This window comes from Salmo salar, chromosome 17 (assembly GCF_965601325.2).
Source record: "Salmo salar chromosome 17, fSalSal1, whole genome shotgun sequence".
NCBI classification, from domain to species: domain Eukaryota; kingdom Metazoa; phylum Chordata; class Actinopteri; order Salmoniformes; family Salmonidae; genus Salmo; species Salmo salar.
The window spans coordinates 55,210,102-55,237,169 of NC_138307.1; the positions used below are offsets into that span (position 1 = coordinate 55,210,102).

Consider the following 27,068-nt stretch of genomic DNA (forward strand, 5'->3'; position numbering starts at 1 on the left):
GCTGAACAGTATTGGTTGTAGCTAAATTGACACACAAAAAATGGCTGACCAATGGAGAAGCATCATCCACACCTGCCACTAAAGCCCACCCACAGCTGTGGGGTCAAAAGTGCAAACGAAGAACTAGTGTTTCAATCAACAACAAAAAGGTTTCAAAAGAAAAAAAAAGAAAAACCACTGCAAGCAAAGGGGGCAGTCTAGCCAAAATGAAGGGTGGTTGATAACGAAATTGAATTGGAGTCTTGTTTTCAAATACATTTTTGGTTTTCTAAATATATTTTGGGAATAAAATGCAAAAATGTTTTGCGCTCTATTACAAAATATTTCATTGCTTTCAGAACAATTATTTTTGATTGAAAAAAAAAATTGCTCTGGATAAAATGACACATCTGTACCTCCATATGATACAATATGTATTGTGATTCCCCCATTTCCATATGTATTGCAATTCGATTCTGCAATTTTATTGCGATTTGATGTTTCAAACATATTGCTAACTATATGTCTGCGGCAGAGGGACAAGAGAGAGCATGAGAAAATTAGTTTTGATCAGTCATGGAAATAAAACTGAAAACATGTTGGCTCACTATTTAAAAAGAAGATTGAGGACAAGCTACTGTATAGGATTATAAAAAACAGCGTTTTGGTGCAGGTACAGCCGGCTAGAGCTAGCTAACGCTAACTAGCAAAAAGTATTCAGACCCCTTGACTTTTTCCACATTTTGTTATATTACAGTCTTATTCTAAAATGGATTAAATAAATGTTTTTCCTCATCAATCTACTCACAATACCCCACAATGAAAACAGAATTTTAGAAATGTTTGCAAATTTGTTAATACTGAGCCATCGGGTGACAAGGGTCTTAATCAGTGAGGTGACCAAGAACCCAGAGCTCCAGAGTTCCTCTGTGGAGATGGGGGAACCATCCAGAAGGACAACCATCTCTGCAGCACTCCACCAATCAGGCCTTTATGGTAGAGTGGCCAGACGGAAGCCACTCCACAGTAAAAGGCACATGACAGCCCACTTGGAGTTTGGCAAAAGGCAAGTAAATTACTCTTAGACCATGAGAAACAAGATTGAACACTTTGGCCTGAATGTCAAGCATCATGTCTGGAGGAAACCTGGCACCCTCCGTATGGTGAAGCATGGTGGTGGCAGCATCATGCTGTTGGGATGTTTTTCAGTGGCAGGGACTGGGAGACTAGTCAGGATCGAGGGAAAGATGAACAGAGAAAAGTACAGAGAGATCCTTGATGAAAACCTGCTCCAGAGTGCTCAGGACCTCAGACTGGGGCGAAGGTTTACCTTTCAACAGGACAACGACCCTAAGCACACAGCCAAGACAATGCAGGAGTGGCTTCGTCTCTGAATGTCCATGAGTGGCCGGGCCAGAGCCTGGACTTAAACCAGATCGAACATCTCTGGAGAGACCTGAAAATAGCTGTGCAGCGACACTCCCCATTCAATCTGACAGAGCTTGAGAGGATCTGCAGAGAAGAATGGGAGAAACTCCCATTCTCGAGGCTGTAATTGCTGCCCAAGGTGCTTCAACATAGTACTGAGTTCAGGGTCTGAATACTTATGTAAATGTGATATTTAAGTTTTTTATTTTTAAGAAATGTGCCAAAATTTCTAAAAACCTGTTTTTGCTTTGTCAAGGCTCTAACATAACAAAATGTGGAAAAAGTCAAGGGGTCTGAATACTTTCCGAATGCACTGTATACAGGTTTATATATTGTATATACAGTACATTTATTTTAATACAAAATGATCTATATAATATTGCCAAAAATAATAATGCGATATGTAACTGTATCCATTTTAATAATGCGATATGTAACTGTATACATTTTAATAATGCGATATGTAACTGTATCCATTTTTTCCCTCATCACTAACACAAACACACACACTGTCTGCCCTTCCGCAGCCCTGGTGCAGACCCCTCATTACAGAACAGGAAGAGTTTATCTGCCTCCAGAGACCAATACACAACCTACTCCTGTTCTGCTGCAGCGCAGTGGTAGGAGAGCAGTATATATGTACGTGTGTGTGTGTGTGTGTGTGTGTGTGTGTGTGTGTGTGTGTGTGTGTGTGTGTGTGTGTGTATGTGTGTGTGTGTGTGTGTGTGTGTGTGTGTGTGTGTGTGTGTGTGTGTGTGTGTGTGTACGCCCTTTGCCAGCCTGCCTGTTTTCACACAGATGATGAGTCAGAGACTCTGGTCTGTTTCTCTCTGCCTTAATCACCCTAGAGAGAGAGATAATAAAGGGAGGGAGGGAGGGAGGGAGGGATAATAGAGAGAGAGAGGACAGAGAGATATAAAGTGAAACAAAGAGAAAAAAGGCCACATCCCTGTTAACTGTAGCCTTGCTAGTTAAACCTCTAATCTCCTCTCACCCATCTCTTCTCTAAACTCCTCTCTCCTCACCCTCTCATTTAGAGATCTGAATATAATAGGAAATCATTCTCCCAGCGGGAGTGGAGTGTTTAAGCCATTTGGGAGCCAGTCTCAAATGCAGATTTACGTTCAGGTTTGCTTTAAAAACTCCCCTCATTCACCCTCAGTTCAATACACTGATACACACACCCATTGTAATGCAAGTCTAATGTGACGTCAAGCCTGCAGCTTATATTGGGCAAGTTAAAATGTACTGTCTTTGGGCTACTGCTATCATTGTGTTAATGATAGGATCTGGTCATGGATAGTCGCCGTACAGACACTGATTGTTAAAGGTTTAAGATACGCTATAACACGGTCAATGGGTATATGGCTCTGAAAGTGGGGTGAAAAGGTTGGTCTGAGAGATACAGGGAATAATATTACATTTCCTCTAATACAGTTCAATCATGGACACTAATATCTTACTATTGGAGAAAAGAAGGGAGTGATTAAGGAAGAGAGAGCTGTCTGGTGGTTTGGTAAATGGTGAGTGTGAGGTAACGGTGGAGAATAAGCAGAGGGGGATCTATAGTCCAAAGTGGACCTCAATATAGAGATGTGGGCGAGGCTTTGATTCTTCACATCTCTCACTGGCTCTCACTGCATTCTAAAAGCATTGGCAGAGGAGAGAGCGGAAAGGAGAGAGGAGAGGAGGAGAGGAAAGAGGAGAGGAAAGAGGAGAGGAGGAAAAGAGCACAGAAACACACAAAGACGTAGACGACACAGAGACAGATCACACAGACAGACCACACAAGCTCTTGGAGTGGTCTGTGTGTGTTTCTGTGTGTGTGTTTCTGTGTGTGTGTGTGTTTCTCTGTGTGTGTGTGTCAGGGCTTGTGTGTGTGTGTGCTCTGAGGGCTTGAAAGATGGCACGAATACAGGCCGAAGGAAAAGAGAGAAGAGGGGTTGATAAGTGGTATCTAATGATGGTTAAACAGGGGGATGTTAGAGACAAAAGGCCCAGGGGGAGAACCACAATGAGCCCCCAGACATGGCTCAGCTCTTGCTAGGGATGAGTCATCATCTCCAGGTATAACTCCTGGACAGCTCCCCCTCTCCTACATCCATCCATCCAGGCCCCAGAGGGAGGGACAGCAGAGGGTGGTTTGTTCCCTGAGGACAGGAACAACAGTCTGGGAGGAGACACCTGATACTATGACATCATCCGCTGTGCTTCGCTGGCTACATCTCAGTGTGGTACAAGGATACCAAATACAGATGGTGGGATAAACGTAAATACACTCAAACCAAATTGTATTAGTCACATGCGCCGAATACAACAGGTATTCATTCAGGTAACAACCTCACAGTGAAATGCTTACTTACGAGCTCCTAACCATCAATGCAGTTTAAAAACAATATGAGTAAGAATAAGAATTCAAAGTAACAAGTAACTAAACAGCAGCAGTAAAATAACAATAGCGAGACTATACACAGGGTGTACCGGTACAGAGTCAATGTGCGGGGGGACCGGTTAGTTGAGGTAATATGTACATGTAGGTAGAGTTATTAAAGTGACTATGCATAGATGATAACAACAGAGAGTAGCAGCTGTGTAAAAGAAGGGGGGTGGGCCAATGCAAATAGTCTGGGTAGCCATTTGATTAGACGTTCAGGAGTCTTATGGTTTGGGGGTAGAAGCTGTTTAGAAGCCTCTTGGACCTAGACTTGGTGCTTCGGTACCGCTTGCCGTGCGGTAGCTGAGAGAACAGTCTATGACTAGGGTGGCTGGAGTCTTTGACAATTTTTAGGGCCTTCCTCTGACACCGCCTGGTGTAGAGGTCCTGTATGGCAGGAAGCACTACCATCTGTAGTGCCTTGCGGTCGGAGGCTGAGCAGTTGCCATACCAGGCAGTGATGCAACCAGTCAGGAGGCACTCGATTGTGCAGCTGTAGAACCTTTTGACGGACACCAAGGAACTTAAAGCTCTCAACCTTCTCCACTACAGCCCCATCGATAGGAATGGGGGCGTGCTTGGTCCTCTTTTTCCTGTAGTCCACAATTATCTTCTTTGTCTTGATCATGTTGAGGGATAGGTTGTTGTCCTGGCACCACACGGCCTGGTCTCTGACCTCCTCCCTATAAGCTGTCTCATCGTTGTCGGTGATCAGGCCTACCACTGTTGTGTCATTGGCAAACTTAATGATGGTGTTGGAGTCGTGCTTGGACGTGCAGTCAGAAGTGAACAGGGAGTACAGGAGGGGACTAAGCATGCACCCGTGAGGGGCCCCTGTGTTGAGGATCAGGGTGGTGGATGTGTTGTTACCTAACCTTACCACCTGGGGGCAGCCCATCAGGAAGTCCAGGATCCAGTTGCAGAGGGAGGTGTTTAGTCCCAGCGTCCTTGGCTTTTTGATGAGCTTTGAGGGCACTGTGGCGTTGAACGCTGAGCTGTAGTCAATGAATAGCATTCTCACATAGGTGTTCCTTTTGTCCAGGTGGGAAAGGGAAGTGTGGAGTGTAATAGAGATTGCATCATCTGTGGATCTGTTAGGGTGGTATGCATATTGGAGTGGGTCTAGGGTTTCTGGGATAATGACATTGATGTGAGCCATGACCAGCCTTTCAAAGCACTTCATGGATACAGACGTAAGTGCTACGGGGCGGTAGTCATTTAGGCAGGTTACCTTAGTGTTCTTAGCCACAGGGACTATGGTGGTCTGCTTAAACATGTTGGTATTACAGACTCAGACAGGGACAGGTTGAAAATGTCAGTGAAGACACTTGTCAGTTGGTCAGCACATGCAGGACATGTCCTGGTAATACGTCTGGTCCAGCAGCTTTGTGAATGTTGACCTGTTTAAAGGTTTTGTTCACATTGGCTACCGAGAGCGCTATCACACAGTCATCCAGAACAGCTGGTGCTCTCGTGCATGCTTCAGTGTTGTTTGCCTTGAAGCGAGCATAAAAGGAATTTAGCTCATCTGCTAGGCTCGCGTCACTGGGCAGCTCGCATCTGAGTTTCCTTTTGTAGTTGTAGTAATAGTTTTTTTTTACCATTGACATCCCACTGGGCACACACTGGTTGACTCAACGTTGTTTCCACATCATTTCAATTAAATTACGTTGAACCAACGTGGAATAGACGTTGAATTGACATTGCTGCCTAGTGGGATAGGTCCCTCCACCATACATGCATATGTGATTAAGAAGATCAGGCCATCAGGGTCGATCATGTGGTTGATCACGTTTGATCACACAGCCCTGCGGTGGTTCCATCTGATCTACGGCCACCAGATCTGCTCTGGTCACCCAAATGGAAATCAGGTCACATGGTTCAAGTTCGGATGTACTTATGAGGTTCTTGGCACCGGGCAAAGAGAAAGAGAAGGGAAGCAGGTTATGACCACACAATGAGGCTAAGGTACAAAGCAAAGGCCAATGACCCTTTCCTCTAATGTATTTCTATGTGCATTTACTATCTTCAAGGCATCTGACTCTGTATAGACCTGTGAACCGAGCATCTCACATGCTATATTTCTCATTCAGGAAGGAAGACAAGACAAAACAAAGTATCCCATCCAACATCCCTGCACACAGTAACGTGGTGGTGATTGATGCTATTCACAGCGGAACACCATCGACAGACCCGTTTCCCAACGCTGCTACCGCGCTCCTGTCAGGCGACGCCCACAAACCCACCCGTTGTTAGAGGAAGCGGCGCACTGCGAGACCCTAATCCATTTCCTTTTCCTGTCATTAATCTCCCCCCGGTCACAGGAACAGAGGGAAACTCAGGAAGCAGAGAAGAAAATAAGAAAAATAGAGGGGAAAAATGGCTGAGTAACGTGGAAAGGCGGCAGTCATATTTTTGGGATATTTATGAATTCCTCATAGCACATTATTCCAGTCATCAAGGGCCAGGGCCGCTCCATTTCCCTTTCAAATGCTCCTCTCGTTTAGACGCCATTACTCATTGGCTACACACGTTTTACACGTCCGTCAGCAAGCTCAGAACCCAGAAGCCAAGGGAGGAGGGAGGAGAGACACTGAGAATGAAAATAGAAGAGGAAGCCCCTTTAGATTAAAAAACGTAATACCACTGGGGCGTGTGATCTGGGAGATGAGGGATTGATAGGAAAGAGTGGTTGTTTTGTCTCTGTTCAGAGCGATCCATTACCTATCCTCGATTCAAGGCATCAAGACAAAGGGTCAAGATCTTGATGAATACTATAGCTGGGATAGGGGGACGATCCAAAAGCACTTCTGAAACAGCTGGGTTCCATAACAAACCACAAGGACGATACAGGTGTGTGAGTGTGCGTACGAGCGCTCCCATGTGTCCTCTGTAAAAGAGTTGATTAACTACGGGGCACACACAGGTTTAACAGTAGCATCCACTCTCCTTCCTCTAGCTCACAGACCGTGGCCTGGTGTGCCCCACTACCCACACACATAAAACATGCCACACACCTGCTGTACCAGTCCTGGGTTCCCTCTGCCAGCTGGTAGAAAAATAGAATGTTACTGTACATGTTTCAATGTCATCTCCCTGCATATTTAACCTCCTGAAATATGCCCTGCTCGTAGTGTGAACTATGCCGGAGCTGTAACTTCAACGCAATTCACATGAAAGTGACACTGTGACATGCAGCATGCAAGTCTTTCTCCCATTGAGGATGGATGGGGCCAACACAAGCGCTGCATAGAGATAACAGACAAGCAATCAAATCCTTGACTCCCTGTGTTTCCTTCCCTGTTTGTTGCTTTTCTATGTGAGTTTGTGACAGTGGTAGCCAATCAGGTAGCAGCCTGGGGAAGACATGTCTGAAACAGGTTCTGATAACAGATAACAGACTCTTATCTACGTGATGGAGGAACCACACGACCCAGAGAGACACTAGGTACCGAAAATACAGGGGGAATGGATGGAGGCAGAGATAGACAGGGGAGAGAGAAGGTGTGTCGATGTGGATAGAGGGAGAGGAGAAGACGAGAGAGGGAGAGGAAAAAAAGAAGAAGAAGAGAGAGATACAGTGAATAAGTTTGTGTGTTTTGGATTGTACCCTGCCACCATCTCCTCACTCAGTCCTCTCTCCTGTCAATATAATGGCTTCACAATGGCAGCGTAATGACAGAAGAAACCGTTTTCATTTGGTCCCCGCGGAGAAAGCTCAAATCCCACCATTCCATCCTGCACTCTAATCTAATGATTCTTCCATCCCTCCCTCCACCTCTCCTCCTCCTCCCCTCTCTATTGGAGTTCCAGAGAGTGAGGCGGGTGAAATCTTGACATTTAAATAAGTCATTATGCCGCTAATCTCGATTGTAGCCGCAAACCCATTACTGAGAATGCATATTATCTAGCACCTCTTTGCCACACACACACACACACACACACACACACACACACACACACACACACACACACACACACACACACACACACACACACACACACACACACACACACACACACACACACACACACACACACACACAGCAAACACACACACATTCTATCAAACACACATATATGGACAGCATGGACACACACATGCAAGCACGTGAACACGTTCGCTAAACATGCAGGCACTCACACACAAATGCAATGAGCATGCATGAGCACCTATGCAAAAGTGCAATTGCTCATCACACGTAGTCATGATGGTCCTCGAAATGTTCTCACGTCACAGTCTTAACAGCAGCACACGTTTATCTCTCTTTGTGTGTGTGTCTTGTTTCTCATAATCATAGATCAGAACATCAGACTTATCTATCCTCATCAAATCAGACATGCAAACAAGAAAGAGGAGAAAAAGTACCTTAAGCAAAAAAGGGAAGAGAGATAAAAAAAAAAAGCTTAACTCATAACAGTCATCCTCGAGGGAATTGGGAGTGGCACATGTTTAGCATGGTGAACCACAGTCATCAACCATGTCAATCACTATTCACTATGTCTCTGGAGAGAAGAGGAAGGAGAGGGAGAGGGAGAGAGAGGGAGAGAGAGAGAGAGGCTGATATAGAAAGACAGATGGGTGGTATTGACAGGGGGAAATTAAAAGTGAAAATGTGACAAAGGGGTGAGGAGAGGGAGAAAACAGAGGGGGTACACACCCTCTCATATGGGCGAGAGAGGGGGGAGTCGGGAGAACAGGAATCCCTGGCTGAACAGTGTTCTGGTTTCGATCACCCTAATGCTCGGCCCTATTCTAATAAAGGTGCCTGGTGGAACCAATGATTTACAGCCCATGATTTACTGGGGGACCGAATACCCCCGCCCCCCTGGCTGGGGCCTGCTCACACAGTCATAATAGCCGCTCTCCCCTCCCTATATCACACACCTCTAGATGGGTTTATAGACCAGCCTCTACTGGGCCATGGTTGTGACCAGACCGTAGAGCTAGAGGGAAGTAGATTGGCAGAGTATATCTCCACTGTGCTGACAAGGCTGACACATCCATATTTGATCTATGATCAGTTCCATTTCTGTGGCCGACAGAGGAGGAAGTTCTGTTGCGAATATGTGGGGTGTTTTTGGATCATGCATAAAAATGCTCATCTAATTGTTGAAGTTCCACTTTGCTTTTGCTGACACCTATTGTTCTACGGCCCAATGCGTACAGAAAAGAAGGAAGTCAGAGAGAAAGATAGAGAGAATTCCTTGTAGAAGCAGGAAAGTCTGAGCTGTATTCTCCTGCCGGTCTCTTCTGGGTGCTCTCCTGTTTGAGTGTCTCCCCCCAGTGCTCTCTGATCTAACAGAGAAGGAAGGGTGTGTGTGTGTGTGTGTGTGTGTGTGTGTGTGTGTGTGTGTGTGTGTGTGTGTGTGTGTGTGTGTGTGTGTGTGTGTGTGTGTGTGTGTGTGGCACTGAGGAGGAGTGTGAATGTGCCCAGAGGGAGAGAGGAGGATGGAGGAGGGATGTGGGTTCGCGTTAGGGATAGAGGAGGGTGTGTGTGTGTGTAGTGGGTCGGTGGCCGTCGAGCAGCATATTTATCTCAGGGTAATGGCACATCATTAATATTCACAGCTAGCTCCGGATCAATGATCCTTGGCAGCCTGGCTATTATTTCATTTCTTGTATCTAAAAGGCGTAGCGAGGATTCAGCTAAATTGTTTTGAGTTGTTTTGGCTGAGTCGTCACAAAGATGTACGCAGGGAAGAGTGTAGCAAGGGAAGTAGAGATGGGTTGGGATATGCTAAACTTCCCAGAGGAGACAGAGAGGGAGAAAGAGAAAGGGCAGGAGAGAGAGCGAGAGAGAGAGAGAGAGAGAGAGAGCGAGAGAGAGAGAAAGGGTAGAGCAGGAGAGGGGAAGATAGAAAGCGATATACAGTATAGTATTGCTGCGTTAGCACGACTACAACTCGAGAATACAATTGCACTTCAACTAGCGACATCACAACTCAGAGAATGTGATAGGCAGCAAATCAGAGCTCTCAGAGAGCCTGACCCAGCCAATCAAATCTCGCTTGAGACCTGACTGAAAGCTGTCTGTCCGAAACAAATTCTTCAGTGTTAACCATTCTACTGTTGGGCCAAGTCAGCCAACAGTTACTGTACCTCCAAGCCCATGATCTACCTGGCGACTGGCAGGTTGACTGGAAACACAAGGTGATTAGTCTCCCAGACAGGCTACGTCTGGCACCTAACAACATGTCTGGCACCTAACAACATGTCTGACACCTAACAACATCTCTACAACGTCCGTAAACGTAACATTGGAGATGGGGCCTGGTCACGCCAGGCTGGCCACAGATAATAAACCCTGCTGCTCAGAGACTGTTAAGTCTACACTCAAGGGAGGGGGGTGGGGGGGAGGGGGGAGCAGAGGGGATGGATTTAACAGCGGGAGGAGAAGAAAGGGGTGGAGGGAGAGAGGAGGAGGAGGAGGAGGAGGAGAAGGGAGGAAGAAAAGGAGGGAAGGAACAGGAAGGGGAAGGACAGAGAGAGACTAAGAAAGTGTAGAGAGAACGCTGAGGGAAACAGTGGGAGGAGTGTCAAGGAAAAGGGGGAAGATATGTGTGAGGGATTCCATCTCAGTCATGGTCACACCCCTTGCCCTGACACCACCTCTGGGAGCAATCGGAATGTTCTGTGTCAGTCAGCAGTGAAGCGCTGAACATAACAGTTTGAGAACAGACAGAACCCGCCAGTTAGATGGGCAGTGTAGCATCACACAGTGCAGCTAAACATATGCTGTAGGGGGACTCAAATCGGCAACCTCAGGTGGGTGGCTAAGCATTGGGCTAATGGAGGTGGCTGCCATAATGCTTTGTTCATGCGGCTGAACAACACACACACAAAATTATAGTTAAATGCACTGTGTTAGTGGGGTTAAATGGGCACATTAACGTGAATAGCTGTGTTAGTGTAGCCTACTGAGACAGTCTGTTAGTAGAGCTAACACACGCATAACGTGCTAGCTAAAAGCGCTATGTTAGGAATTAGAGAATCCCTGTTGGTATTTGTGGCTAAAACACATAGTGCTAGTTAGGCTGATCACACCACTGTAGAGGAGCTTCACTGTTAAGTTGTGTTAGTTAGCAGTCCATTAGTAAAGCCATGCATGCACAATGTTAGCATAGCTGGTCATATGCAGTAAGACAAGGTAAAACACATAGCATTATGTTTATACAGTTAAAAACACTGGTTGTACACCGGATACACACAATGTTAGCATAGTGGAACACTTATTTCCATTTGTTAGTCAAGAAGCCCAGAGTTAGCCCAAAATAGTGTTCAAGTTCCCAGAGGGTGTGTGTATGCTAGCAGCATGCTAGCTAAGTGAGATGCATTACTCCTGCCGGTCCCTGTGTTCTCATTCAGATGGGGATGAATGGTATGATGTCAGGCACGCGCTCTACTTCACTAAAAACTGTGTCAGCATTTCACTTCACTAGCCACCTACTGTACTGTACTGTACTGTACTGCTGCACCACGCACACTGAGGCACACTGAGACACACTGAACTGTACCCACACAAAATGGGGCTGGAAATAAGCAGTTGGAATCATGGAGTTCCTATGCTGCTTGAGGTTTGATAGTCCCACACACACACTCACACGCACACGCAACACACATGCAAGCGCACACTAACACACACACTTTTGACATTAGGAGGGGTACTAAAAGACGAGCGGGACCAGAGGAAGATTTATTCTCCATGGATCACATAAAACATAAATGTTGCTTAACCGAATGACTGTGAGCACGACACTGTCACACACCGCAAGAGAGGCTGCCACCACCGCTGTGTGTGTGTGTTTTTGTGTGTGTGTGTGTGTGTGAGTGTGAGTGTGTGTGTGTGTGTGTGTGTGTGTGTGTGTGTGTGTGTGTGTGTGTGTGTGTGTGTGTGTGTGTGTGTGTGTGTGTGTGTGTGTGTGTGTGTGCGTGCGTGTGCGCGTGTGTCTATCATGTTTGATTTAGTTAAAATGGAATCCTCAATGCATTCTTCAAACCGTCAACTGTCATTCAGCCAAAAGGTGATTTTAAAATAGATCCCTCCCTCTGAGATGCATGGGCGTATGACATTCAGATGTCTATGACAGCACGCCAGAGTATCATAGACTGTGTGACAGTGTGCAGAGGGCAGTGCTGTGGGAAGGGACAGGAGGGGATGGGATGGGAAGGGACAGTCAATGGTGGAAGTGTGCCTTGCCACCATAACGACCTCTCTCTGTCCCCTCAGCACGACCCTGTAGTCCTCTATCAGCACTGTTAAGCTACTATTAACACTGACCTCTGTACAGTATCAAACAAGAATGATTTTCCGATACAGCCAACAGAGTTGAAAGAGCACAGGGCCGCCTTATGTCATTACTAGGGTCAGGAATACAGGCTACAGCACAAAGTATCTGCTGTGGTCACTATAAAAACATTCAGATTCAAATGAAGTGTTACAGTGGAATATGGCCAGAGCTCAAGACTTCAGTCAATTTACTCTTTGGTTCAAATGTTGGGCCAGAGATTGATATTAAGCATTGCACAAAGGTAACGTACCAAATCTTTTACGTTATTATTTCAACAAGCGCTGTGTTCAAAGCTTTTCAGCATTTTTCAATGGGAAACATTCAAGGACGCTTGCAGAGCCTTTCAAGCCGAGCCGGCGAGCCAGACAGAGACAGAGGGCCCCTCTGAGATAGCTAGACAGACAGACGCTGTAGGACAATCAAAACAATCACAGATGATAGCAGGCAAAAAGAACCCTTTTTATTCAATTAAACCGCCAATGCCGGAACATCCAAGGTGAGCAGCAGCCCTGCAGAACAGACAAACAGGCCTTCCTGACTCTCCTTCTCTCCTTCCTATCTTCTTTCTCACTGTTCTTTTTCTTCGTCTCCTCTGCCTGCCTCTCGACTGCTTTTTATTGTGCTCGGGTTCCCTCCCGTGTCTGGCTGAGTGTAGAAGTCTAACAAAGCCCAGCAGGCACACATAAAGTCATGTCTTTGTGCCAGAGCAACGAATCTCCAACACTGGTGTTTACTGTTTACCTTCAATGGAGGAAAATGACATCTCTGAGTCTTTGATATGACTTGTTGATCAACAGATCAATGATTGCTGCTGAAAAAAGAGAGAAGGAAAGAAAGGGAGAATAGAAAGAGCACTGTATTTACTAACAGGGCACAATGAGCACGCTCCCGGCCCACCGTCGGTGGATCAATATTCCTGATAGATAAGAGCTCTGCAAACACTATTTAATAGAGATACTGGTGGCACACACAAGTATAAAGGGGAAGAGAGAAAGAGAGAGAGAAATAGAGGTAATTAGCATTAACCAACCTTTACTGATTTTACCCACAATTTTACCCGCTGCTACTAAGAGAGAGTGAAAGATAAAGAGTGAGAGAGAGAAAGGGACAAAGAAAATAGAAAATATGGTGTTTCTCTGACCCCAAGCACATGTTTCATTCTCCACTGGTTTTCACTTTCATTTAGAGTGCGTGTGTGTGTGTGTGTGTGTGTGTGTGTGTGTGTGTGTGTGTGTGTGTGTGTGTGTGTGTGTGTGTGTGTGTGTGTGTGTGTGTGTGTGTGTGTGTGTGTGTGTGTGTGTGCGTGCGTGCGTGAGTGTGCACGTGCGGATGCATGTGTATATTTGTGTGTATTTCTGAGTGCCTGTATGTGTTTCACTTGACATGCACCATTTGCAAGGCGCTCTACCCCCCGTTCAATTTGAGCAGACATTCTGAGAACAACAACATGTCCAGCTAGACCCTGGCTCCAAATGCACCTTGACAGCACAAAGGAATAAGCTAGGGCTCGTTCTCCTCATAGCAAAACAGCCAACACATGATAGCCTAGTCATACACAAATGAAAACAGCATGGACGAAACAACTGAAGAAGAGCTATTGTACAGTAACACAGCTCAGTAGAGGATTATTGACTCCCTGCCTGTCTCCTGTCCATCTCCTACTGCTTGTCTGGGCCACAGAGCCCACCCGTCACCGTCTGTCGCTCTCTGTTTATATTAAGACATAATCAATGGAAGAAGAGAAGAGGCCTGGATAAGTGACTGGTTGAAAGGCTGTTTAGGTGAATTAATGAACATACTGTACTGTACAGTGTATTAGGAAGCAACATAGTGCCTATCTCAATTACTGTCTATGAGTGTACAAAGCCATCGTTCACGTGACAATATCCATTCCTATGTGAATACTCAATAACGCATCGAAGCCAAATGAAGTCAGTTAAGATGGCGTCTAATATGCAGTTTGAGGTACTCCGGAAAGTGACGTTGCAGGCTAGCTCAGTGCTGCCCCCTCTCATTGAGTAACTTGAGTTGAAGGCAGACCGGGGTACTGCAGGCTGCCATTAGCAACTAAATGATCCTTATAACTTATTCTGTGTGCATTTTTTAAATAATCGGTTAAAGGACATACATCTGGTGTATTAGAAGCAATTATTGGTACCATGATTGCATAAAAAAAAAATATTTACACAAAGATTGACCACGATTATTGCCATTTTCCCTTTCACTATAATGGGGGATCCTGTTTTCTGCAACCAATGCCTACAGTACTGCGGTTGGCCTTGATCTTCTGTCGCTTCAATGAAAGGGGGCAGTCGTTCTCCCCTGGCATATCTATTGTAACTTGAGTAATGTCTTGTTCTGGTTGCAAACACACGTGCGGACGGCAGACACTCAACGTTGTAAAACCGGAAATAATAAACACAGTTGAGATTTAACTTGAAAAGCTTGTCCGTCATCTCCCTGTTGCGTTCATAATATTTGGCGAGGAGGAGAAAATGCAAATCATCCCAATTATGCATAAAGTGATCCTGTATGAAGAATAAAGGTTGTAGTTTTCGTCAGATATAAAAGGCTTCTATGCAAGAGGTGTGTGAAAATATATCAGTTTTTAGGTGCTCGCTGGGTTAAGAGAAGCAAACGAAGCTAGCTGTGTTTATGGACATAACGCAATACAGGAAGCATTGCCAAACTGTATATGCCAATCTGTCAGTCAATCTCTTTCCCAAAAACAAACTGAATCACCCACTCCCTGCCACTGAAATGTCAATCTCTCTCTCCCAAAACAACTCTTTATTTCCCTACTCACTTCCCCAAAACAGTATAATGTTAGCCGTTACCATTTATGATATTATGTCACTGAGACAATTTCATCACTTTACAGAACCACCACTATGACACCACCTGTCCAACCGTCCAACAGCGCCAAAGCCAAAGCCTGGGCCAAGCTCCAAAAAGGCTGCGGCTGCAGTTGAAGCCTTCCTCAGCAATGTTCTCTTTTGTTCTCTCCTCTCTCTGGGACGAGAAGCCATCGTTTCTACTCCAGCGCGTCTCTAGGTGGCTTCATTAAAGATCCTATTTAAAATAATTACTTAGCCGCGCTATACAAGAGAGTGTGTATGTGTGTGTAGTAGCCTCAGTGTGTGTGTGTGTGTGTGTGTGTGTGTGTGTGTGTGTGTGTGTGTGTGTGTGTGTGTGTGTGTGTGTGTGTGTGTGTGTGCTTGATCCTAACCCATGCAGCATAACAAATTAATTAAATTAGGTCCATCCTAATCCACCATTAAAAGCATATATAAGCTACCCAGAGACAGAGAGAAAGAAGAGAGAGAGGGATGGAGGGGTAGAGAGATGGACGACACCCCAAAGGTAGACTAAAGATCACCAAGTTTCAAGTTTTATTAGTCGTATGTTCGGGATACACATGGTATACATCGTCCAATGAAATGCTTTCTTGCAGGTTCCTTCTCCACAACACAACAACAATAAGAAACAGTAACCAATAATAATGCGAACATAAAGTAAATGTCAGTAGAATAGAATAAAGATTTTAGCATAAGTATAATACAGGAAGGCACAATTTATAGTTCAATATCTACACGTGCATTGGAGAAGGAGGGGATGGGGATGGGTGGGAAAGTGTATAAATTGAGCAGAATAGTACCAGCAGTTGTGATGTGTTCTAAGGTGTGGAGAATCAGAGAAGTGTTCAGCAGTCTGATGGCTTGTAGATAGAAACTCTCTGAGCCTGTTGGTATGGGCTCATGCTTCGGTAGCGTCTGCCTGACGGTACCGGAGAGAATAGCTCCTGGCTGGGGTGTGTGGGGTCCTTGATGATGAACAGGTTTTCTGTTTACATACTACTCATCTGAGTGCAAAACCTCAATGTTCAGTGAACACTAAACACTTAAAGCTGTTGTATGGGTGTGATTTGCAACCCGCGTGGCTCGTATGAGAGGAAATCGATGCCTTTAACACCAATTGTAGCTGCTATCTCAATTTCAAATATGCATCAGAGGCTGCACTCACTTATCTTTGATTGATTCGCGTTCCTGCTGGGCTCTGAGATTGCCTCGTTGGACTGCATCTCTCTACATAATCGTCATCACTAACACTGCCACAAAGAGTCATAATTGTGGCTAAACCCCACCCATTTCTACAATTTCTAACCCTAACCTTAACGCTAACCTTAACCACACCGCTAACCTTATGCCTAACGCTAACCTTAAATGAAGACCAAAAAGTGATGTTAGCATTTTTATTGTCTGGCCCTGAATGCTGAATCAGAGAAGACAGTGGTAACAACACAACCACCTTTTAACCCAGTTGGCCTGCTCACCTGAAATCTGCTTCCTCTATCTGTTCCTCTCTGCCGCCCGCCGCGCTGTAACTGGTGCCTGACATCTGAGTGTACTGTATGATTTGATTTGTTAATTAATTCACGCGCTCTTCCTGGATATTAAAAGCCTTCTGATGCGGACATGGGGGGGGGGGGGGGGGGGGCAGCATGGAGGAGAGATGGAGACAAAGGGAGTATTAGAGAGGGGAGGGCGGAGGGGGCGGAGGGGGAGAGAGGAAGAGAGGAAAAAGAGGGAGAGAGAGAGACGGAGAAAGGGAGGGTAGAGGGACAGAGAGAAGGAGAGAGGGGGAGAGAAATAGAGAAAGAGGGATGAAGAGCGAGATGAATAAACATGATGAATAAACATGTATAGCTCCAGAGTTCTGTTCACCCAGAGCTGAGGGTCAGTTCCACTGTAGTAGGTAGGTGGACTGTATCACATGTATAGACAGGGGACTATGCCACGACATGTCAGGTAGACACAGGAAGTCAAGCAGTTATGCTTGTTGACATACATACTGTGCACACTGCTTCGCAGCAGAACATCTCTACATCACACACACACACACACACACACACACACACACACACACACACACACACGCAAGAATACAAACACAATGACATAAGCATGACTGGCGCACAGTACACACACACAGTACACACACCACAACTGTATGCACACATGCACTAATAACGATTGTTTAAATGAGAAAATGGTTTAAAAAAAAGTAATATTGTGACTCATTTATATTTCAAAACCCCAGTAGGAAGGATGAAGCAGTCATTATCAGATCAAAGTAAGGAGCAAATATTTGTTTTTTAGATTTTCAATTCTATTTCGTTGTTGTACTGTAGAAATCATTATTAGATGAATGGACAGATCATTAAACACATACACATAAAAGCAGCTCAAACAGTCTTTATACACCAAAGAAAAAAAATCCCCCCTTCCCAAAAGTAATTGCAGTTCTTTAAATCGATACATGTCTGAGCACATGCTGCACTGGAATCCAATTTCAAATCCTTAAAACTTTATATAAACAAACAGGTGGAAAACAAAGTAGGGAAGAATCTAATTGTAATACCCCTCACTCCGGGAACCCTCCATACATTGATATATGATATAATATATAATATAATATAATATGATATATGATATAACAATATCAATGATATGGATAGAGTAAGAAAGATGTCTGCGCGTGTATGACTCCATATAGGAATGAGAGTATGATTCCACATGACACAGGGACATTAGTCCCAGCATTACCACAGAGCATTACCATAATTATGTCATCGCAACAATAGTCAAAAGTAAATCATCCTCATCTTCCAATTCCAGTCCACTCCGTTCGGGTATGTGGTCAACTGAACCGTTGCCTCTCCAGTCATAGTTCAGCCTCTCTTGTCATAGTCCCATGCTGTGACATGGTTGGTCACATGGCGGGAGCGTGTGGCGCGTGATGAGCAGAACTGCACATTTGGGCCACCGTCTGCGACATAATTGGGCAGCTACTCCGTCACGTGACTTTGAAAGAATCTGACCATTTCTGACTGATGTTTTCGACACTCATCTAGTTGATTCATCTGATTTCTTAGATGAAAAAGGCACATCCCGACAACATCTAGCATGGGTTAATCGGAAGTCTTTGTTTACCGTCTGCTGGTTCGCTTTCTCAATCTAGCTCAGTAACCTTGTTTCCCAGGTCTAAACCAGTCACTGACCAACCGTTCAGAGACAACAATCATGAAAACCAGCAGACACTGAAGCCCTCCAGGCCTCAAGTCAACTGGCCCTATATTAAAGGGAAATGTCACTAGAGTCAACCGGCCCTATATTAAAGGGAAATGTCACTAGAGTCAACCGGCCCTATATTAAAGGGAAATGTCACTAGAGTCAACCGGCCCTATATTAAAGGGAAATGTCACTAGAGTCAACCGGCCCTATATTAAAGGGAAATGTCACTAGAGTCAACCGGCCCTATATTAAAGAGAAATGTCACTAGAGTCAACCGGCCCTATATTAAAGGGAAATGTCACTAGAGTCAACCGGCCCTATATTAAAGAGAAATGTCACTAGAGTCAACCGGCCCTATATTAAAGGGAAATGTCACTAGAGTCAACCGGCCCTATATTAAAGGGAAATGTCACTAGAGTCAACCGGCCCTATATTAAAGAGAAATGTCACTAGAGTCAACCGGCCCTATATTAAAGGGAAATGTCACTAGAGTCAACCGGCCCTATATTAAAGGGAAATGTCACTAGAGTCAACCGGCCCTATATTAAAGAGAAATGTCACTAGAGTCAACCGGCCCTATATTAAAGGGAAATGTCACTAGAGTCAACCGGCCCTATATTAAAGGGAAATGTCACTAGAGTCAACCGGCCCTATATTAAAGAGAAATGTCACTAGAGTCAACCGGCCCTATATTAAAGGGAAATGTCACTAGAGTCAACCGGCCCTATATTAAAGAGAAATGTCACTAGAGTCAACCCGGCCCTATATAAAAGGGAAATGTCACTAGAGTCAACCGGCCATATATTAAAGGGAAATGTCACTAGAGTCAACGGCCCTATATTAAAGGGAAATGTCACTAGAGTCAACCGGCCCTATATTAAAGGGAAATGTCACTAGAGTCAACCGGCCCTATATTAAAGAGAAATGTCACTAGAGTCAACCGGCCCTATATTAAAGAGAAATGTCACTAGAGTCAACCGGCCCTATATTAAAGGGAAATGTCACTAGAGTCAACCGGCCCTATATAAAAGGGAAATGTCACTAGAGTCAACCGGCCCTATATAAAAGGGAAATGTCACTAGAGTCAACCGGCCCTATATTAAAGAGAAATGTCACTAGAGTCAACCGGCCCTATATTAAAGGGAAATGTCACTAGAGTCAACCTAATAGGTTGAAGGGAAATGTCACAATTTTTCTACTTCATATTCATCATCTCCAGCACCACCCCAACATCAACATATGTGACAATGACAAGGTTTTTTGTAAAAAAAAGATTGAGGAAGATAAGTGTTTCCAATTACATCATCAGCCAATTAGTAGACAATTAGTAGGTAATGTAATGAACACGATGGGAGACAGAGAGCTGGTTTCAAGCGCAGGGCACAGCAGGTGTTTACTGTAAAGGACCACAGGAGGAGGCAGGTAGCTGGGTCCAGGGGTAGGCAGCAGGTCATAAACAGGGGGTCCAAAAGGGCAACAGTACGGGCAGGGAAAAGGCTAGTAACGTAGTCCGGGAGATCAGGCAATAGGTAGATAACAGGAAATCCGATAGGCTAAAGTACATGCAGGGAATAGGCAAAACGCGTCATTAGTTAGGAAGGCAAAAACTATCATACACGGGGGGAGTAAATCATGGGGAAAACCAGCGCTCCGAAACACAAAACAAACAATACCTCACAGTGATGAGGTGCAAAGAACTGAACTAAACAGTGTGTGTTAATGACATACAGGTGTGTGAACAGGTGATTATAATTCAGGTGATTGGGATCTGGAGAGTGAGCTGCGTTCAGGGGATCTAGGGGTTTGAGAGTGTGAGCTGGAAGCAGACGTTACAAGTAAAGCCTACTCATAATTGGTCAAAATCACACAAATAACATAGGTGATGGGATTGGAAAGACTTGTCTTCCTCTATCTTTTTTACTACAAAACTTAAACGCTCCATTTTCACATATGTTGATGTTGGGGTGGTGCGAGATGAGATGATGAATATGAACAATTTTGAAGTTTCCCTTTAACCCTTTAAGCTCTGTTTATCCAGGTGACCACGCCAGTTTGTGAATAATACATGTCTCCTCCCAGGCAGCATATACTGATCCAAAGTCAGCCAGTAATGAGTGCAACCTGAGTCCGGCTCCATATTGGGCTCGAGACATACAGATCTAGGCTCAGTACGGGATGAAACCTGAGGCAGGGTTCCTACCAGGCTCCTGACATAGTAATGAAAGTCCTGATCATGCCTGTAACCCTTTTGTGACCCCAACAGACTTGACCTCTAACCCCTGCCCCTCCCCATGTGAATACTGAGTTCCTACGAGCTACCCTAGAGACAAATCCTATTCTATATGACCTCCTATTAGAATGAGTCTATGGCCTTGAGTAACATCACGCATAGCCAACATATACTATGTGTGCAACACCTTCGGCAAGTAACAAATGGTTGTCCATTGAAGCTGCAAATCCTCATGGGGCTAGGCATCCCATTCAGTCAACTGCACATATCAGAGGGTCCACATTGAGCCCTTGATTAAGGGAAAAAGGTGTCTCATTTAGTGAGTCTGCTGACTTGCCTCTCTCCCTCTGTCATTGCCCATCTTTCACTCTTCCTCTCTCCTCTGTCAGTCTATTAGTGTCTCTCCCTCTCTCCTTCACTCATTCTCTCCTCAGCATCTCCAGTAGTGACAGCTGCTTCAGTAATGGATGCTGTTTGACAGTGAATACGCCAATTAGAATGGCAGTGATGTAATTGGCCCTGGACGCTTTCACTAAATCCACAAACGAGTCAATTAGTGGGACCGTGAGGGGCCACGGGGCCAGAAGCAGGACAAGGGGGTTAAGCTGTGACACTGATTCAAGTTATTCAAGTGTCACACATTCTATAACCACTGTGGTTATTATTTGACCTTGCTGGTCATCTATGAACATTTGATTAATGATTAATTAAAGTTGTTCACCTCCCAATCGCTGATACACACAGACAAAGGCAGAGACAGGCACACACACAGGCACACACACAGGCACACACACACACACACACACACACACACACACACACACACACACACACACACACACACACACACACACACACACACACACACACACACACACACACACTGCCTCTCTTCCTGGGGATAGCCAAACCACGGAAGTCTGCATGGACACACAGTGTACACAGTACAATATGAACCCCTGGGCAACTGCAGCACAGGAGCCAGACTTTATACAGCGTGATACTGCAGGTCAGAGACAGGCTGGGGATTTGAGAGAGCTAGCAACAGTAAGAGGCTGAGGTATACTTAAGCAATACGGCCTGAGGTGGTGTGCTATATGGACAATATACCATGGGAAAGGGCTGTTCTTACACACGACGCAACACAGAGTGCCTGGATACAGCCCTTAGCCGTGGTATATTGGCCATGTACCACAAACCTCCGAGGTGCCTTATTGCTATTATAAACTGGTTAACAGCCTAATAAGAACAGTGCAAATAAATGTTTTGTTATGACCCGTGGTATGCAGTCTAATATACCATGGCTCGAACCACCAAGTTTATAATGGTGAATTTGGTGCAGCCAGGGATATTGCTACAGTATATGGGTGCATTGAGCAACGTGGAGTGCTGCAGTGTGCTCATAAAAGACACAGCAGTGAGAGAAAACTCATACCTCTCTCTGCTATGACTTCTTATCTCTCTCTCTCTGAGTCTCTCTTTCTCTCTCTCTCTGAGTTTCGCTGTCTCTCTCTGAGTCTCTCTGTCTCTCTCTCTCCAAGTCTCTCTGTCTCTCTCTCCTGAGTCTCTCTGTCTCTCTCTCTCTCTCTGAGTCTCTCTGTCTCTCTCTCTCCGAGTCTCTCTGTCTCTCTCTCTGAGTCTCTCTGTCTCTCTCTCTCTCTCTGAGTCTCTCTGTCTCTCTCTCTGAGTCTCTCTGTCTCTCTCTCTCTCTCTGAGTCTCTCTGTCTCTCTCTCTGAGTCTCTCTGTCTCTCTCTCTCTGAGTCTCTCTCTCTCTGTCTCTCTCTCTCTGAGTCTCTCTCTCTCTCTGAGTCTCTCTGTCTCTCTCTCTGAGTCTCTCTGTCTCTGTCTTTCTTTCTCTCTGTCTCTCTCTCTCTGAGTCTCTCTGTCTCTCTCTTTCTTTCTCTCTGTCTCTCTCTCTCTGTCTTGCCACCTTTATCTCACTCCCTCTCTCTCCCTGCCCTTTCTACAAATGTCCCTATGACCTTTTCCTTCTCTTTTTCTATATCTCTTTCCCTCCCTCCTTCTCTCTCTCTTTTACCTGCTTCACTGAGCACACCTCCCTCCCCTCCCCTGCTCCCTGCAGTTCCCAGCCACAGATCCATCCCTGTCTCTGGTCCCCTGGCAAGGTAATGAGACATTAAAGAACGATAGCCTACGTCCGCTTAAGAGCTATGTCCTTGCTCAATCTACCAAAACAACTCCTCGCACGCACGTACGAGCACACACACACAGGCACACACACACACACACACACATTTGAGAGAATTGTAGGGATTTTTACAGACATGAGAACTGGACAGGTATTTATTTTTGCTAATTCGGTCCAGGGCATTTCATCATACACTCGATTCATCCAATGACTTTGTGTAAGTCACTGGGCCAATGCAATAGAATAGAAACAGATGACTGTCTGTTCGTACTCTCAAACAATGGCTAATGCAGCTGTGTAGTCACCACCTGTCAAGCCCTGGGCACAGTAAACACAGACTGGCCTCAGGTACTGCCATCGCCCGCACCCGCGCACAGACACTCACACTGGCACTGCAGCCAGAAACACACTACACACAGTAACCAGCTGATTGACACATTGGCAAAAGGAAGAGGTGAGGCTTCTATTATGAGCCAACAGAATGGCTTCTGGTTATGGATGAGAGCTTGGCTGTGTATCAGTGAGGTTACTGTGTCTGTGTGTGAGAGAAGGTTGCTTTTCTTCACTGAATTTCTTTTGTCTTAGGCCTATCTCATTAACAGAAAGGCCAAGACACACACACACACACACTCACAGAAAGAACGAGCCACTCCTACTGCGTCAGCCATTAGCTCAGTGGTGAGTGTGAACCAGTAATTGCATTTTGTTATTGATATCATCCAATCTGACAGTGGGGACATGCTACTACACAAATCACACACAATGAGGTGTGGCAATCTATTCCTCTACCTCTTTTTCTTAGCCACTATTTTCTCTCCATCTCTCCCCTTCTACACATGCAATTACAGAATAAAGTAATCAGAGCACAACAGGCCTTCCAATCAAATTCACTGGGAGACACATATAGACAAACTGTCAGGCAATAGGCTCAATAATGAACAAAACAAACCAATCAAATAGAGAAATACCAGCTCTTGACCTATGAGTAATTGAGCCTTGTGAAATCCATCATGTTAACTATGACGCTGCCACTCCACGTTTGTGTTCATGAGCCGAATGTACTTCAACGGCGCTGTGATCAAAGCGTCAGACGTGGGTTTTAGCGCTCCATTTGATTGCCACTTTAGAGGCTGATTCACACCCGTGAACTGTTGGCAGGGAACGTAACGGCAATGCTAGAGCGCGCAATGCTGAAGAGGGCCGCAACGCTTCGTTTCAGCAGCATGGAGAGCGCACTGTACTGCACTGCCATGCTTGCCGCTCCGCTTCAGCACCGCGGAGAGCGCAGTGCAACTGCTATGCTTGCGGCTCTGTTTCCCCACAGCGCGCCACTCTCTTTTCAATACCATGGACAGCGCACAATAGGCTACTACTGCACAGCGCAGGTGGGAGAAACCGGCAAAGGCATCAATGAACAGTAGCCCCAGGACCCATTTTAATGAATGGGTGTACACATCAACAGCAATATATGCCTCTTGCGCAGATTAGACTGCAGCTCTGCAGCTGGTGCCACTTTTCAAACTGAGTATGGCTAGAGAGATGGGCTGTGTGAGACAAATCTATTGCAGTATATTCTGATTGAAATCTTGCCATTGTTCTCTCTCTGCTCCTCCCATGTTTTCTATGTATAGCTCTCTTCATTTGACTGTGGTTGAAGAGGTGTGAATCTTAATGATGAGAACTGCTGCAGTGGTTATGATATGATGACATCATATGCCTACAGCTTGGCCTGTGAATAAGGTAAATGCCTCTGAGGCCTTTGAATGTGAATGTTATTGTGAATGCCCTAAACCGTTCACTTGAAGGTGTTTCATGTAAATGGAGGATTTAGGCAGGCCTCTGAGCCATTTACCCAACCTTCCATTCACACTGCAGCTGCGTAGAGAGAACACACTCAAAGGAGAGAGCAACAGCAAACCAATGCTGCTGATTTAGGGTTGACACGACAACATACCTCCTGAGCATGTGATCACACATCTGCACTGTATGGTAAGCTGGATCAGCACCTACCCCAGAGTTGTCATGGTGACGATGGTGTACCAGAAGGCTGCTGGGATGCTGGTGAACTTGCTGGCTGAGGAGCCCTTCTCAGCATAGAACATGACAGTGGCGAAGATGATGATGGCCATGGTGAGGGAGAAGAGCAGGAAGCCCAGCTCCGAGGCGCAGCTCTTCAGCGTGTAGCCCAGGATGCGCAGCCCCGCAGAGTGGCGAGAGAATTTGAAAATCCGGAAAACCCGGAAGACCCTCAGGGTGACGAAGGCCCCGCTGACGTCCTCGTTGTCGGTCATGACCAGGCCGATGTAGTAGGGCATAATGGCCACCACGTCGATGACGCTCATCACGCTCTTGATGAAGTTCCAACGGCTGGGCGCCGCCATTAGACGCAGCAGGTACTCCACGGTGAAGATCATGACACAGGCCGTATCCAGACAGAAAAATGCCAAGGCGTACCGCTCCCCGCACGACACCTGTTTGACCCGATTTGGCAAAGTCCCGCACGGGACCGTCTCCACCACGTTGGCCATCACGGAAACCGCAATGAAGAAGCCGGTGACATAATAAAACACCAGGGCCATAGTGCTCGTGTGGGGGTTCTCGAAAGCCCTCCACATGGTTTCTCGGAATGTCATATCCGGCGGGACCATATCGTTCTGGTTCTCGCTGTCCTCGTCATCCTGGATCCTTTCCTGGTTCTCCCGCCGCCGGTCCTTGTACTCTTCATAGCAGCAGTCCCCTATGATCTCCGGTATGATCCCAAAGAAGGCCAGCTCCTCATCGTAGGCCGAGATGCACTCCTGGCGCGGGTAGTGCAGCTTCCCGGTACGGTAAAAGTTCAGAATGTGTCTGAAAATATCCGGGTCACGGTCGAAAAAGTATTCGTTTGTCTCCTCGTGGAAGAAAAATTCCCGCTCCGTGCTGCCCAGTAAAGTGTCCGGGTACCGCTCCAATGTATTCCGCCACGTCTGGAACTTCTGACCGCTGACATTGAGCAAGATGAGCCCGTCCTGTTTTCGCCGGTTGTCCGGCGGGGGCGTCGGCATGGGCGCACTGGCTACCGGCATCCATCCTATAGCAGCCGCCCGGGCGAAGGGTAACCACGCCGCCACTCCCGCTGCCATGGTGCCACTGTGTGAGACCCGGTCCTGGTGAAGAGCTCTCGACGCTCTGGTGGGCGATCACAAAACCACAGCGCGGCGAGAGGACATCTGGAGAGGCAGGAAAACAACCCAAACATTAGCCTACTCATAGGCTACACTGTAACATATCATGCATGGCTGAAATTAATATATCGTCCACATGCTGTTCATTCGGTTTCCTTCTGAAACTCAATAAATAATAACATCTAAATGCATTACACAGACATGTCCCATGTATAGCCCCACTGTCATCGATAGTGAATGTAAAGCGTGAGAACGAGTAGTCACTGAAACAATATTTAGCAGCAGAACATACATGATTCAACGGCAATAGTCTGGAAATTGAAAGCACATACAACAAACGAGTAACGTAGCCTTCTCACCTCTGCGTAAAAGTGACTGGTTTGAAAAATAAAGCTTGCAGTTCTCTTTCTAATATAAAACAATCCTCTCTGCACACAAAAGTATCCAGAAAATTATCCCCTTGGCAAAAGGGTGGAAACGAACCAGCAACAAGTTCAAAACGGGAGTGATTCCGTGCTCCAAACACGGGAAAAGACTTGGCTCCAGTCATACAAGGACAATACCGAGCGCTTTCTCTAGTCAAACAACACCCGGAAGCTCAGCTCGCAACTCCCGCTTCTTTATCGCTCCTAGAGCTCGAGCTCTTCAAGAAAAGCGCAACTGTGATACTCTTCGGAGACCGATGACTGTATGGGCCGAGTCCACACCGACAACTGTGCTCTGTGTTCGCAGCTGAAGCGCGAAAGGACATAAAATTCCCCCCACACACACACACACACACACACACACACACACACACACACACACACTCACACACACGCGCTCACCACAGACGCACACAAATACACAAGTGTGCTACCAGCATAACACAAGCTGCCGCTCCAGCTCAAAATGTCACCAGCGGAGGCAACCGTTGAATAATTATATAATAACCACTAGAGAGAGAAGGGGGGGGGGGGGATCAATAACCGAATTTGCGGAATCGTTGAAGGAGAGCAACAAATATGGAAGTTGTTGGCTCGGCTGCCTCTCCTCTCCGCCACTCTCACTGCTGTGCAGCTGCGCCGAAAAACCAAGTTCCTCTCCCCAGTTCTTTGGGGACGTGTGAAGTGCTCCGGGCATTATTTCACTTCTGTGTAATCAAATGTAGCGCTTCTCCTTGATGCCTTGCGGATACCCCGTTATCCACGCCCGTGTCAGCATTAACCAAATATCTTTCTGAAACGGACTCTGTACCACACCGTCCTGACAGAGTAGTATCACATCAAAGCAATGGCCTGCAATACGTTGTGCATAAAATGAGATTTGATTGAAAGT

General features: G+C 45.9%; 1 protein-coding gene across 1 annotated transcript in view; it reads right to left on the bottom strand.

The window, feature by feature from the left end:
* Positions 1 to 26,723, bottom strand: part of LOC106576204 (A-type voltage-gated potassium channel KCND2) — a 167,913-nt gene extending 141,190 nt beyond the window's left edge. Inside the window, exons 1-2 of the mRNA XM_045699791.2 lie at positions 26,111 to 26,723; positions 24,598 to 25,796 (exon numbers count right to left, since the gene is read on the bottom strand). Of these exons, the coding sequence (XP_045555747.1) occupies positions 24,598 to 25,709 (1,112 nt within the window). The 5' untranslated portion in view covers positions 25,710 to 25,796; positions 26,111 to 26,723. The remainder of the gene's footprint in view (positions 1 to 24,597; positions 25,797 to 26,110) is intronic.
* Positions 26,724 to 27,068: the final 345 nt, after the last annotated feature.